General features: G+C 44.4%; 1 protein-coding gene across 1 annotated transcript in view; it reads left to right on the forward strand.

Annotated features, from left to right (window-relative positions):
- The window catches only part of ptprua (protein tyrosine phosphatase receptor type Ua), a 123733-nt gene extending 120178 nt beyond the window's left edge, over positions 1-3555 (forward strand). Inside the window, exons 28-29 of the mRNA XM_070846305.1 lie at positions 941-1076; positions 2522-3555. Coding sequence (XP_070702406.1) covers positions 941-1076; positions 2522-2584 — 199 coding nt within the window. The 3' untranslated portion in view covers positions 2585-3555. The remainder of the gene's footprint in view (positions 1-940; positions 1077-2521) is intronic.
- Positions 3556-13575: the final 10020 nt, after the last annotated feature.

Genomic DNA, 13575 nt, shown 5'->3' on the forward strand with positions numbered 1-13575 from the left:
TTTGCGTTACTGCGTGACTTTGGTGTTTTCAAATGGTTCATTTGGATCCTAACTATCATGTCAGTTTGTTGACAGAGGCAGCATAGACCAGCAACTCCCATGTTATGCAAGGTAAAATCAGTGTTTTTGTCAATGGAGTCTGGCAGCTTTGAAGAGAGCATAAAGCAATGCTCCCCAACAAAGATTACTGTCTGACAGCAATGTAAAGCGGTGAACTTCCAAAACTCCAAACTATCCCAATTAGCTGCGGTCTATGTACATGTGATGGCTAACTTTATGGAATGAAAAGTTCAAATCTATTATGAATTGAACACATCCTCATGAATTTTGCTCTCGTCTGAGTGTGAAAGCCTTTGAAACCTCTTGCACACCGTCCACTGAAGGCTGCACTTTTTGATCGTCAAGTAGGAAGTGTGTTCTAATAAAGAGGCCCCACTGCGTTCACATTATTCACCTCGCTACAGTTATATAGAAGTTGCCATGGTCACACTTTGGAAAGTGCAGCATGTGTGCTTTACATTAAACCTCATTAACTCTGAGTTACAGAGGGACAGTGGATCATTATGTGTGAGCAGCCTGAATGGAGGTGCCCTGCCTTCCATTACATTTTTGTCCCCCCCATCTCTATGTCAGAGCCCTTTGATCTCTGGAGGTCAGGCTGTGTGTTAGACATCTCATATCTGATTAAGTCCCCGCTCCTGTATTTTAATGAGAACTTTACTCAGATATTCATCTTGAAAGTCTGCCAGTTGGCCTTTTTCTGACAGCATGCTTGATCTGCGCTCAGTCATACTGTGACATTTCACTCGGTCGCTCCCCCTCCGAGAGGCCTGTCTGATCCGCTCTCCCACAACTTTATTAGGTCACTCGTGTCTTCATGCTTCTATTCTGTGTGTTTTCGTCTGTGTTTGTGCGTCTTTGTTCGTTCGCTCTGGAGCAGGAATGGCGGCGGCCGGAGCGGTACTTTCTGCGCCTGCACCATGATCCTGGAAATGATTCGTCACCACAGCATAGTGGACGTGTTCTTTGCTGCCAAAACGCTGCGCAACTCAAAGCCAAACATGGTGGAGACAATGGTGAGCAAGCGGGGGCCTTTACCTCTCGTCACTGTAACGTATTTTATCATACTCTCAGACAGGGAATGTCGCAGAAGCAGAAAACGGCTCTGCAGGAAAGACAGGGGAGTTAAACGAGCCACTTTCCAGAAATAAATCAATTGCCTGTTACTACTTTACTACCTATTCAATATATTTCTAAATCTATCAGTTTGGAAAAACAGCATAAATGGAAAAGTCCACTGTTTAACACTCTCACAATCTGAGATGCAGGCTATTATATGCACATACAAAGTGAAAGCAGCAAGTGGCCGCAAATCAATACAATTTCTCTTTAGGTAGCGCAAATTTAGGCCAAGACGTGTTGAAAATGTCTCAAGTTGAGGGATAAATTTGGGGCCACGCGACTCCAACATCTGAACATACAGAGGCAAGAAAGGAGGAGAGACAGGAGGGGAATAACAGAGGGAGCTGCTTTTCTGCTGCTTCCAGAGGTCTGCTGTTTCCAGACCTCTGAATTAGTGCGTCAGAAAAATGGCAGGAAAGTGTGGATGAGGTACAGATATAAGAACGCTTAAAAAAGGCCCATTGATTAAACTGCAGCTACCACACAACTTTTTTTTTTTGTTGTCTGGAAACTCAGGATAAGTCAGAGCTGCAACACTGAGCACTGTAGCTTCTATCAAATGTTATTTATAAAAGGGTAAATTGTTCATTTATTTGGGACTTTTTCCTGCAGTGGATTAATCCACATTTGGCGCCCCCTTGTATTTTGCAGTATGGTGTATGTGGGATTACCTTAATAAACTCCAACTCATGGAAATAAAGGAACGTGTCATAAAGTGCAGTGACGTGTCAGTGGAGCTCTACGGCACGGAGGATTAAGATATATCAGGTTTGATGCGCACACAGGACCTGGTCCAGCGTATCTGCAGGTCTTACAAAGCTTTGGATTCGGTTTCCTCAAAATAAAGCCTGTGAAGGTATTAAAAGATCTTCAGATTATTCTACAAAAGTCTCCAAAACACTCTCTCTAGGCAGTAATGTCAGTTGGAACATGTGTCCGTGCACCGTATACCACTACTAGCTGCAGTAGGCAGGAAAGTCATCGTCTCGGAGGGGGCAGCTGATTAATCCATCCATTCCTTCCACTTATGTAGGTCCACGTCCTGCTGATAAATTAATTCTACCATTAAGAATGAGCCTGTTGAAGTTCTAGCCTGTTGAATACTAAGTACTAAAAAGAAAGATTATTGTAATAGATTCATTAAGACAAATATCGATCTACCCTTTAACTGAGGCAGAGGAAGCAGGCGGAGGAAGAGTGGGTACACCAAAACCTAAATTATATCGCATATTCATTGTTCTGAACATGTGAACATAAGACCGTCCGAGGGAGAATTTGTAGCTTGTCATTTCCTGTCGATGTGGAAAGTGATGTCGGCGTGTCTCTGCACTCGTTCCAGGAGCAGTACCGGTTCTGCTACGACCTGGCCCAGGAGTACCTGGACTGCTTGGAGGTCAGATAGCACCAATCCCTCACTTCTCGTCCCTCCTCAAGGAGAAGGTCTGGATCCTGGGTCCCCCCATCCTGGATCTCTGCTCCCGCCTCCTTAGTCCGTGTAAACAGCTCTGGTTGTCTCCTTCGCCATGCCTGGATGAATCGTCGTCTGCCATAAAGACTGACGCTGAAAGCTCATCGGACAGCCTGTAACATACCACTGACCACCTCTTTGCTTTTCCTCTGCGCTCTGACCCGACCTGTACTCTTTTGTGCCACTTTACATCCGCCGAACCAGAGGGCACTTTGACTGGAGAGGAGTTCATTTTCTACACGACCACTGTCAAGGCAGCCGGACTACCTGTTGTACGCCTGGACGACAGGGTTCAAAGAGCTCAGCTGTGTCCTGCCTTACTATGAACAAACACTGAAAGGAAACTACAGTTGATGCCAACCACTGGGTGATATTTTGTGTTTGTTTGTAACACTGTAAATGGTGCAATCTGCTGTTGTTGAACATCCCATGTTGTTCTGTACTATATTTGAATTTAACCGTGGCTGACGCTGACAACTGAAGGTTAACTGAGGGTGAGAAGGAGAGAGGTCGTCACATCAGATGGACATATCTGTACAGTAGAGTTGTCTTGGACCTAATTTCTCTTTATTTATTTTCCGTGTATATAGATGTTTTTTTCCTCCTTCCCCCCCTCCCCCGGGTGTTTCTAGGTGTTCTCAAACGTCTTTATCAATGTGCCAATCCATTCTCTCTGTGTCTGTAAATGGGGACCACTTCAGCATCTGCATGCCCAGTCTTAAGTGTTTCATTGCAGTGTGTGGCCCAAGTCTGCTTCAGGGTGGATTCTGTGACGCGAATCCCTCCGCTAGTCCCGAGAGAGCTCCGTAAGAATAACCACGTATTGCTGTGAGAATACGGCGAAAAATCTGTCGCTTTCTAAATTTGTATTTATTCAATGTGTTTTATTTTCTAAATAGTGTATAAAACAGGAAAAGAAATAAAATATGTTGTTGCTTAACAACCACGCTTTTTGGAGTTTTTCTTCTTTTTTTTTTATCTGCCCCCCTCCTTCATTTACTGAACAAGCCTACTGGGTACAATCCATTGCCCCTAGAATGAACCCAGATCCCAAACCTTCAAACATTTTATGGTTTCTTCAATGACACATTTTTCTATACCAGTTTATAAATCCATTTTAACAAAAAGAAAATGAAATTACACATTACATTCCAAATCGTTAGTTTTGAGCTGGCGGTGCTAACGAGGGTGTTAGCGGCTCAAGCTTGACAGCCAATCACCGGCACCGTTAGATCCTGGCGCAAGGATGCTGCATGCTTATTGGCTCACAGGCCCCGATGAAATTCAGTCCGGAGTGACGAGGCATTTTTCAGTCCCCTCTAATGGGGAAATAATATCAGATCTCGGTACCCAGCCCTGCTCGCAACGAATAAAAAACGAGACGCCAAACGGTGGGTGTAGGAGGGCTGAAGGGTCCTTTAAAATGTCTGTGTCCAGGGATCGGGTGTCTCAGAACCCACGTATGGCTGTCAGCTGTTTGGAGATACAAATAGCAGCTTGATGTAATTTCAAATTTTTCACATTTTAAGTTGTTTGTGTGGCTTGTCTTCATTTATTACACTGAATAACTGATGTAAATATTAATAATGTAACACTTTATTGGTACCAAGAACTCCCCCCCACCTCCCAAGTGTAAAAGTTGGCACTTGCTGCATCCTGCCCAAGAGCACTTTCAAGCACTTATGAGTTTGCGACAGAGGATTTGTTGACATGCCCCCCCCCCCCTCTTAAACCACCTCTGCTCCAGCCACTTCCAGCCAGCAGATCTTGCAGCTTAAAAATTCCGCAGTTCATTTGCTTGACCTGTATTTTAATTTACGCTTATCATTTAATTAGCAGCTTTAATGGACTTTTTTTTATCATTACCACCACACGGAGCCTCTAGGATTCAGCCACCTCTTTAATTGGAGAGTCTCGATGATCCATTGATCGAGGTCCCGACGCGTTTAATCTGCATGTGGCGCTTTACAAGTGATGCCACATCTACTTACTGTGTTTTATGAGTGGCTGATAAGTCTGTTCGACCCCTCTGTTATCAACTGTACTCCCTCTGCTGCCTGGGCGCTTTCTCAGTGAGGGACGGGACACTGACAGATTTTCTAACGTATGCGGCGGACAGGGCACAGACAGCAGGACAAATGAGCTCCAGAAATAGGCGAACAATGTGGTAAAGGTCAAAGGCCGTGCGAGGGTGTATTGTTTGACTGTCAGTGTTGTCTCCCTGGTTCAATTACATTCTTGCTTTGTATTTCAGAGGCAATAGATTTTCCTTTACGGCTTTTAAGAGATGATGAAAAGCAGCGTAAGGCGCATTGTATATAAAAAAAACAACAAAAAAAAAACCACAATTGCCATTGTGTGCAGCGCACAAAAGAACGGCGACGACGCTCTCCTCAAAGCATCTGTTTATGTCCGATTATACAAACCTGGAAGTGTGTTGTTTCTCTTCACATGGCGCTGGAAAGAAAACACAGGTCTTCAGATTCTCCTCCGCCTCTTTTCTTTCAGAGGCTGATCTGAACGCTTACGAGTACAGTGCGAGTCTCATTGTCACAGCGGCAGCATCTGTAATTACTGTAGAAGCCATTGTTTCACGCTGAAAGGCTGCATTCAGCTGCTGGAACTGAGACTTTCTAGATGACTGAATGCAGTGAAAAACAGAAAAAGGGGGCTCGTGGGTATCTGGGGGATGCTTATCTTGATGATTTCATTAATCACGGGACGTTTTCTGCACACGCTCACACACTCGCGGGGAAATTACACTCATTCCAGGCAATCAACAGAAGCATACAGATTATCTAATTAGTATAAAAGGTGGTAATAATGCTCAGTAATCTTAAAAGTGGTGGCAGTGTGTTTCAGCCTCAGACTACCTGCAGTCACCGCTCCCACCGCAGCTCTGCACATGAATAGTTCATTATTTGCTCTTTTGTTTCATTTTTCATAGTCACACCCTCCTACTAAGAGAGCAATCACAACAGACTCATGCATGCCTTTTGATTGTTCAAGTTCTCACTCATAACTTATTAATATCCACATAAAAAGAGCAGACAGGCTGAGCTGTTTTAGCAGACTATAAGCCGACGATAAACAACACTGGGCTGCCTTCCACGGCAGATCTGCTGGCGGTGGGGGTGCAGTTTGTCTTTAGCAGAGGCTCTGCAGGACTATCCCGTTCCCTTTGCATGTAAGTCCACACCTTCTTTAGTCCCTTTATCAATCAGAGGCTTGTTTGCAGAGCTCACAGCGTCGGGGCCAAATGGGCTGACGGGATGTACGAGCACGTGGGAGTGGCGGACCCCGCCGCCCCAGCATCGCAAATGTGCAGAGGAAAAGCTGTGCAAACACAAACACAAAGATGCATCTCCCCCCCCCCCCACCCACCCCCCCACGAGTTAAGGCTCCAGCCATGCAGTGGGCAGCCACGTGAATCAATTAATCCCTCCTTCATTTTCAAACAAATTCACCACGGGAGGTGGAGTGCAGCCTCAATAGAGACGTGTGTGTGTGTCTCCCCCGACTGATGGCACATTCAATTTGAGCTCACTTTATCTCCGTGCGGATTCATCTTATCTCTGACATGACTTTACTCTGCATTAAATTAGATTGCTCTTAACGGCTATGTGAACCGGAAGCTCCTCTCATCTCCTTACACGGTCAAATCAAATAATGTCGCACAAGGTCTGCAAAACCTTTTTCAAGATGGTGGGGCCGCAGCCGATAAAAGCTGGGGCTTTTTTAAGGAAACATCTCATTCAGTGACAGTCGTCATTGATTATGTCAGGCCCACATGACAGAAGGTCCATGAAGGCAGCAGTTAATGGCAAATATGTTGTTTGGTAAGAAGACAGCACATCAGTCTGGGGAGTGCGTAGCACCGCTGAAAACGTGGGACAGGAAAAAACTGATGAGAGTCTTCTCCCACCCACGGCATAATCTATTGAAGGGGGGAGGGAGGATGCGAGATGATGGCCGAGGGCGAGTCAATAATGAACCCGCTTTGTCCCGGTGGCCTGCAGTTCACAGGCCATGCATCTCCATCTTGCACCTCTCTGTGTGACAATGAGCTGGGAGGGAGGCCGGGGGGGGGGGGGGGTCCAAGGTGGTGCGACCTGCAACGACCCGACTGATATGAGTGATGCTGCGCGCCCTGAACACACACACACTCCTCGCTTTTGATAAATTCACAGCTGTCACGGCCGCGCGCAAACTCACGCTGATGGATATCACGCTGCTCTTTTGAAAATGTAATGACAGGGGGTTTAAAGAGCTATTTATTTATGTATTTTGGCCTTTTCACCTTTATTGGATAGTCCATAACATAGAGGCACAGAGGTGTGGGACACAGGCCCCCAGCTTGAAATGAATCGGGGACACTGCAGGTATGTAGTATGCACCCTAACTGTGCTGCTACCTAAAGAGACTCAGTCCTGCTGGAGGTGTGTCATGGTGGCCATCGGTAGAAACGGGGTCATAGCCAGGAAATTAAATACCCTGATTATGAGCTGGAGAAGAGAAAATCTGGATTTTTTTTTTTTTTGGTAGTCATGCTGTATTTCTTAGACCAACCTGTGTAGTTATGTTTGAACGGAGTTCTTTTGACAAAATTTATCTCGAAATCAACAACTGCTCCTAACCCCCACCCACCCTTTCTCATAATCCAGTCTGATGGAACTTAAAACCAGCCAACAAAATGCTCATCATGAGTAAGTTTCTAATTATAAACTAACCCCACGGCTGCTGAAACTCCCAAATTTCCAGAAACCCCGACAGAGGACGCGACCTCGGCGACCCGAGGAGCAGCTACAGCTCCGAACATCGACGCCACGTCATCATCGCGTCTCGTGGTAAACCATCAGCTCTGCCAGTTACAGGAGGGAAAGAGAACGACAGCGGCACATCTATGAGACTAATGTCATGGCAATAAAACACTGTTGGTGGTTTTTAGATTGTACACTGTAAGAGTGAATTACCATTTAAATGTGCTCACTGTAGCTGATGAAGCCAGACTTCTTAATGGAACTGTTTGGAGTGAGTAACCATACAGTGCACAGTATTTATCTGCTCTACGGTGGTTTTGTGTCATACACAGACAGACAGTCACCTTTTTTGACCCATTTACTAAATATGAAAAAATAAAAATGAAGCCATTAAAACTCAGGTTGGCTCCTATTGTGCACATGGTGTGTAGCTGCTCAATCATCGACCTGATCTAACTCTCTAGAGGGAAGAGAAGCAGATCAAGTAATATTCATCCTGTGTGTTGGCCTGCTAACTCTTCCAAATCAATATACAATGTACAATATTTCGAAATCAGGATTATGTACTACAGCCGTTCTCCCTTCCCTCCGCTCTAGAAAAGACCTTTCTGACAGCAGATGTGTAACTAATGACATTAGTGACATCTCTGTTCCATTAGGACTCACGTTTGGGAGCCAGAATCCACAGTAGCTGCCATGTGACGCTGGAATACGCTGCTGATAACTGCAGGTGTTCATCAGGCAGGGCAAGGACCGCCAGGGGGCACCTGGGCTCAGCTCCCCACTGAGCAGCCAGTCAAGGCTGATTTCTTGATTTATTTAACATTATTGCTTGTAAAAGTGAGTTTTGATGGTACTCTGATAATTGCATTCAATGCAAAAACCACCGGCAGATGACCCCGTGATTTGATTGGTTGCCGAACACACCGAGAAGGTAATTAGGCGGCTGTTAGCTGTTAGCAAAATGAACTTGGTAACAGTTGTTTGGCCCAAGCTTATAATAATAATTATTCATTATTTTATTGATTAACATTCATTATGTCATGGTTTGTGGTGTGTTAAGTCTACATACTGTGAGCCATGTTGGTCACTGTGCTGTCTGGTCAGTTGTTTACTACAGTGAAAGGAAAATGGCAGACTTGTCATCCTGAACAATGCGCTGTGGTTGATGACGCATCTGAAGATGTTTTATGTGGCTTCCGACCGCTTAAACTTAGACCGGCTTAGCTGTCTCTAACTGTGTTGTGTGACCAGCATGTTCCATACGACTTAACAGTCTGAAGCCAAATAAGGCATTAAAAGATGTCATGCTGGTTACTTTTAACTGAGTTAAATAGATGGTTTTGGTTTGAACACATCTATAGTCCAAACATGCCTCCTTCCTGTCAGTGCCACTTGCACATCTTTTCCTGGCCCTCGATGGTGGATCAGGTAATTAAGCAGGAGTCTCTTATCATATCAGGCAATAGTATGCTTAGATGGTGCATATTGCCAAACAAAAAGTTTCATTAATACAGCACAAACCAGTTGGAACACAGTAAGCCTTGGGCCTTTAAGGTCCCTGGATTTCTGGTGCCCGAGGGTTGTTGCCTGCTTTGGGCAGTTGGTAATCCAGCCTTGCCCCATAACCCCCCCTTGCCTCAATTACACGCTGAGCTACTGCCTGTGTTTGACAGGTCGAAACGTCTGCTGCAAGAAAAGACTTTCTGATGCTCTGGATAGCCTCTCTTGTAAAGATAAGGGTTTTTTTGCACTGTTTTCACAGCATATGCATGCATTACGATTGGCCTTAACACATTCTTGATTTATTCATGGAAGCATTAATCTTTGTGTTGTGGTGGTATGGTAGCCAGAGGCGCTAACCCTAACCCTAACCCTAGCTGCTCTGCCGTCTCCTAAGGTCAGCATCGCTAGCCGAGCTGCATGCCAACCGCATGTTCAGCAGACAAATGTGCCAAATGAACAGCAAAGAAACATAAACCATAGCAAAACCGACAGCTTCCGTGTCTGAAGTCGGGTCAGCGGGGGTCGCAGGTATCGACCCAGCCCTGAGCTGGTGCTGTTAATGGACCTCATTAAGAAAGCCGTCCTGAGTAGAATAATGTCACACGCACAGACAACAATTGTGTTTTGCAGTTGCTGTAAGGACATTTCTGTCACAAGTTCATGTAAAATAAAGCAAATCAGCTGATTCTTCGCCTCCACAGATGGTGGGAGGACATGAAGATTGTTACATGGGCACAATGCACCATTTGAGCGCTTTGTTAGTACGGTCAATATCGTATTACTAGAGCTGGTGTAGCCAGGTTAACAATGATAGTATATATTTTTTTAGTTAAAAAGTCATTTCACGAAGGGTTAAAGACATTCAATGCAATAAATAAGTGTTAAAAAGTACAGATGTTTGGTTAAAGATGCTGTTTATTTTGGAAATATATTGTTTTATTTTGAAGAAATGACGGCGCTAAGAGGAAGTGGTACCTGAGCACAACACTAATACTGGCTCTTAATTGGTTGAGTGAGATGATTGACAAGCTGCGCACCTGAAAACAGGAAGTGTACAGGTGATCTGAAGCTGCTTCACGGTTTTATGTCGCTTGATTGAACAAGTAGCGACGAGAAGGACTGCGTGAAACTTCTTTAGGACTTTCAGCTCGATGGTCTGTGTGAGGACTTCTCCTCCATGTTTCCCGTGGGGCAGCTGGAGACATTTCGCCGTGATGTGTTCAAGAGTTCGGGTGAGCGCCATGTGTGTGTGTGTGTAGTCTGTAATGTTAGCTGTTGGAGTAAATTGTTAGCATTCATTAGCAAAGTGAATGGACTTTTAGCCGCAGTGTAGCTAACTAAAAAAAAAAAAAAAAGGCTTCTTAGGACGTCGTTTTCAACGAGGAAACCCTGAAGAGTCTGCAAACAGCGCAGTGAGCTTCCAAGTCCACCTACAGAGGTCCTTCTACCGCGGAGAGAGCGTGAGGGAGCGGGACTACTGCAACCCGGAAATCCTTCCATCTGCGTCTCCACCGGAGAACACGGGACCGGTGTTCACCACAGAGTGAACCAGGACTCCTCTGTAAGGTACCGCACGTTTATTTTGAAGGGCGGTTCTCAATACGTGTTTGTCCGTGTTGCCAACGCGTCAGTAAGGAAAGGAGCTATTGGCTGACCTAGAAGTCGCTAAATGACGCCGTCGCCTAATTTGCATAATTTGCATGTTATTGTAATGGACGCTGTAGGAGAGAGGAATGACGTCACGGGAGAGACACCCCTAAATATGTTGAGAACTACAGCTGTTGATTCTTGGTTTGTTTTTATTTCACTTCTCAAAATAACTTCATGACTTAAATGCTTTGTCCAGACTCACATTACATAAATCAATTGTGTCCTGTATTGTTAAATGTTAGATTATCATATTTAATCAAAAGACTGTTGTGAGGGGTAGAATTTCTAGCTCTACGTCCAACCCTCCTCCTCATCCGGGCTTGGGACCAGCAAAGTGACCCAGAAGAGACACTTTTTTTTTTTGTTTAGTTTTTCTTAAGTTTGGTTTAGTTTCTAACCTTGTGCTCCACTTAGGAGCCTACAACAAGTCACAGTAAAACATGAACATTTCTTGCCATAACTATGAGTCAAATGCGATGATTTATTTTAGTGTGAAAGTGAAGAAGCATTTACATCCTACTCTGTAAGCCAGGACGGGATCAGCGGCAGCTTTGCACCCGCATGCTTCATTAGCCCGTCTCTGCCCTGACTGCAGCTGGGACTGCTGTGAGCCCGACCGCCTGTCAGTGCTTTGGGATGGCGGAGGGGCTCGCGGCAGCACCCGCCGCTCGTTTCACGTCTCCAGTAACACCTGAAAAAGTCGCTAGGTTTGTCGCAAGTAGCTTTTGACAAAAAAAAAAAATCGGCTGGAGGATTTGGAAAGTTACCAGATTTCGCGAGAAAGTCGCCAAGTTGGCAACGCTGCCTCTTGTCCGTACTTGTGTTCCTGTGAAATGTCACCATTCGCAGCCCAAGTGCTGTTCCAACTCAAAGTCTGCATCCAGCCAAGTAGCCAATGGGCTCCACTAGTAATGTGCTTTTTAATTTACACATTAAGGTACAATATTTGACTTATCCATTAATTATGACTGTAACGTGTTATTAAAGCCCCCATGGTAGATCCATACAGGTGCATGATTAGGCCTCTTCTCAGGACTGTGTGGGCAAAGGAAACATTTTTTATTGCACTTTTAATGGAGAGGCTACCCACATCTCTGATTCTCATTAGTTAGTGAAGTTTGGTGACCCCATGTCCACAGAGTACACTTTGACTTGTCACAGTAGGAAAAGCAGAGGTGTGGAAAAATATAAAATCACTAACTGCCGGATTAATTCCAGCTGTTTCAGTTTCAGGGTCATGGTATTGGTAATGCAGGTTCACTTTCGCACTGTGCAGTAGTTCATCACTTTCCAAAAGTTAACACCGTGCAGTGGCATAATGAGGAATGGTTCTGTATCATTGTACATATTAACACCTATGGAGGCATTATGTTTTGTGTATTATGTGTCCCATTTCGTGGACACGATATCTGAGGAATGCCATAGGCCGTTTCTTTAAACCTGCCACAAACGCTGTCTTGAACACGGAAGGATGAACTGGTTTGAACTAGAATTTGGTCAGAGGTCAAAGGTCACTGTAACCTCACAACACACATTTTATGCCATAACTCAAGAATTCATACACTAAGTCTGGCAAACTTTCACACAAATGTTTAATAGGATAGAATGAGGGGATGATGACATTTCATATTCAAGCGGTCGAAGGTCAGCTTCACTGTGAATTCACAATGTTCTACAAAAACACTTTCTGTGGAGACTGCACAGAGTGTCTTATACTGCTGAACTGAAAATGTGCTGAAAATGTGTTTCAGAATTTGTTGCTTCTTTGCGGCAACTTCCATGTTTGAAGCATTTTCTACTGTCACGGCAACAGCTTTGTGTCCTATCAGAAGCAGCTTTATTGGCCAATGCGTGTGAACACTTAGAAGGAATGTGACTCATTGAACTCACACTAATAGACACACCGCAGATCAATAGCAGAAAACCTTAATCAAAAGGAAAAGGTCAAGTCAAATTAATTATATTTGTATATCCCTATATCAATTTCCACCAAGGGCATCACATCCTGTACAGCAAATGACATCCTCTGTCCTTTGACCGTTGACCTGGATGAGGAACAGTTCCTTCACATGCTTCTACAGAGATCAATGGAGTTTGGACAGACATGGATGTAAGCTGACACTTGACTGGTTGGTGGAGACGTATAACCACAGGCTGGTAGTTCTAGTTTGTCTTAACTATAAAGTATGAACTGCTTAATGAAACCTTAAATTACTGTAAACCTTCATTTATCCATGAAACCATTCAAAATACCAACAATTACCCTACGATGTGTTCTTGTTGAAGATTTGAGCTGAGAAGACCCCGACTTATTCTTGGCTGCATCATTGTATACAGAACAATGCAGAACAGCGCTCTGAGCTTTACAGAGTCTCAAATATAGCTGATCTCTGACCAGACCTTTTTATTCCTGTGAGGAAAAGTGTTTTCACATCGGAGACGACGAGCAAAGGCAATAACACGCGAGTGGAGTGGTTCTCGTGTGGGCTGTCATTGAGGTTAAGTGTGGGGCGAGTGGTGAGCTGGACTGCACTGTAAGTGGACGGAGGAATGATATCTCGTAATTGGTGTACTGACGGAAAGATAATGTGTTTTATTATTTTGTAGTAATGTTGAATATTCATTTATCCTGATTATCCTCAGTTATGTTGATGTTTTGTCATGTTGGATGCACTTTGTTCCTCAGAAAACATTTGCAGAGGGCCACATCAGGGATTTCCCTTGCCTTTTGCTGCCTCATTCTTATGTTTGGTATGCTGGTGGGAATACCACCAACAGTCAACGGGATCGTGTGAAACCTTCGGTAGGGATATTTATGACGTCGCCCAAGTACGTTTTTAAATGTACACTACTCACAAAAAGTTAGGGATATTCGGCTTTCAGGTGAAATTTCAGGATGAACCTAAAATGCATTCTAACCTTTCCAGGTGAACTTAATGTGACCTTCTCTAAACTTTTGAATGCACATGTCCAACTGTTCAGTGTTTCAGTACTTTCTGCACCAGCTGC

This window comes from Pempheris klunzingeri, chromosome 16, assembly GCF_042242105.1.
Source record: "Pempheris klunzingeri isolate RE-2024b chromosome 16, fPemKlu1.hap1, whole genome shotgun sequence".
NCBI lineage: Eukaryota > Metazoa > Chordata > Actinopteri > Acropomatiformes > Pempheridae > Pempheris > Pempheris klunzingeri.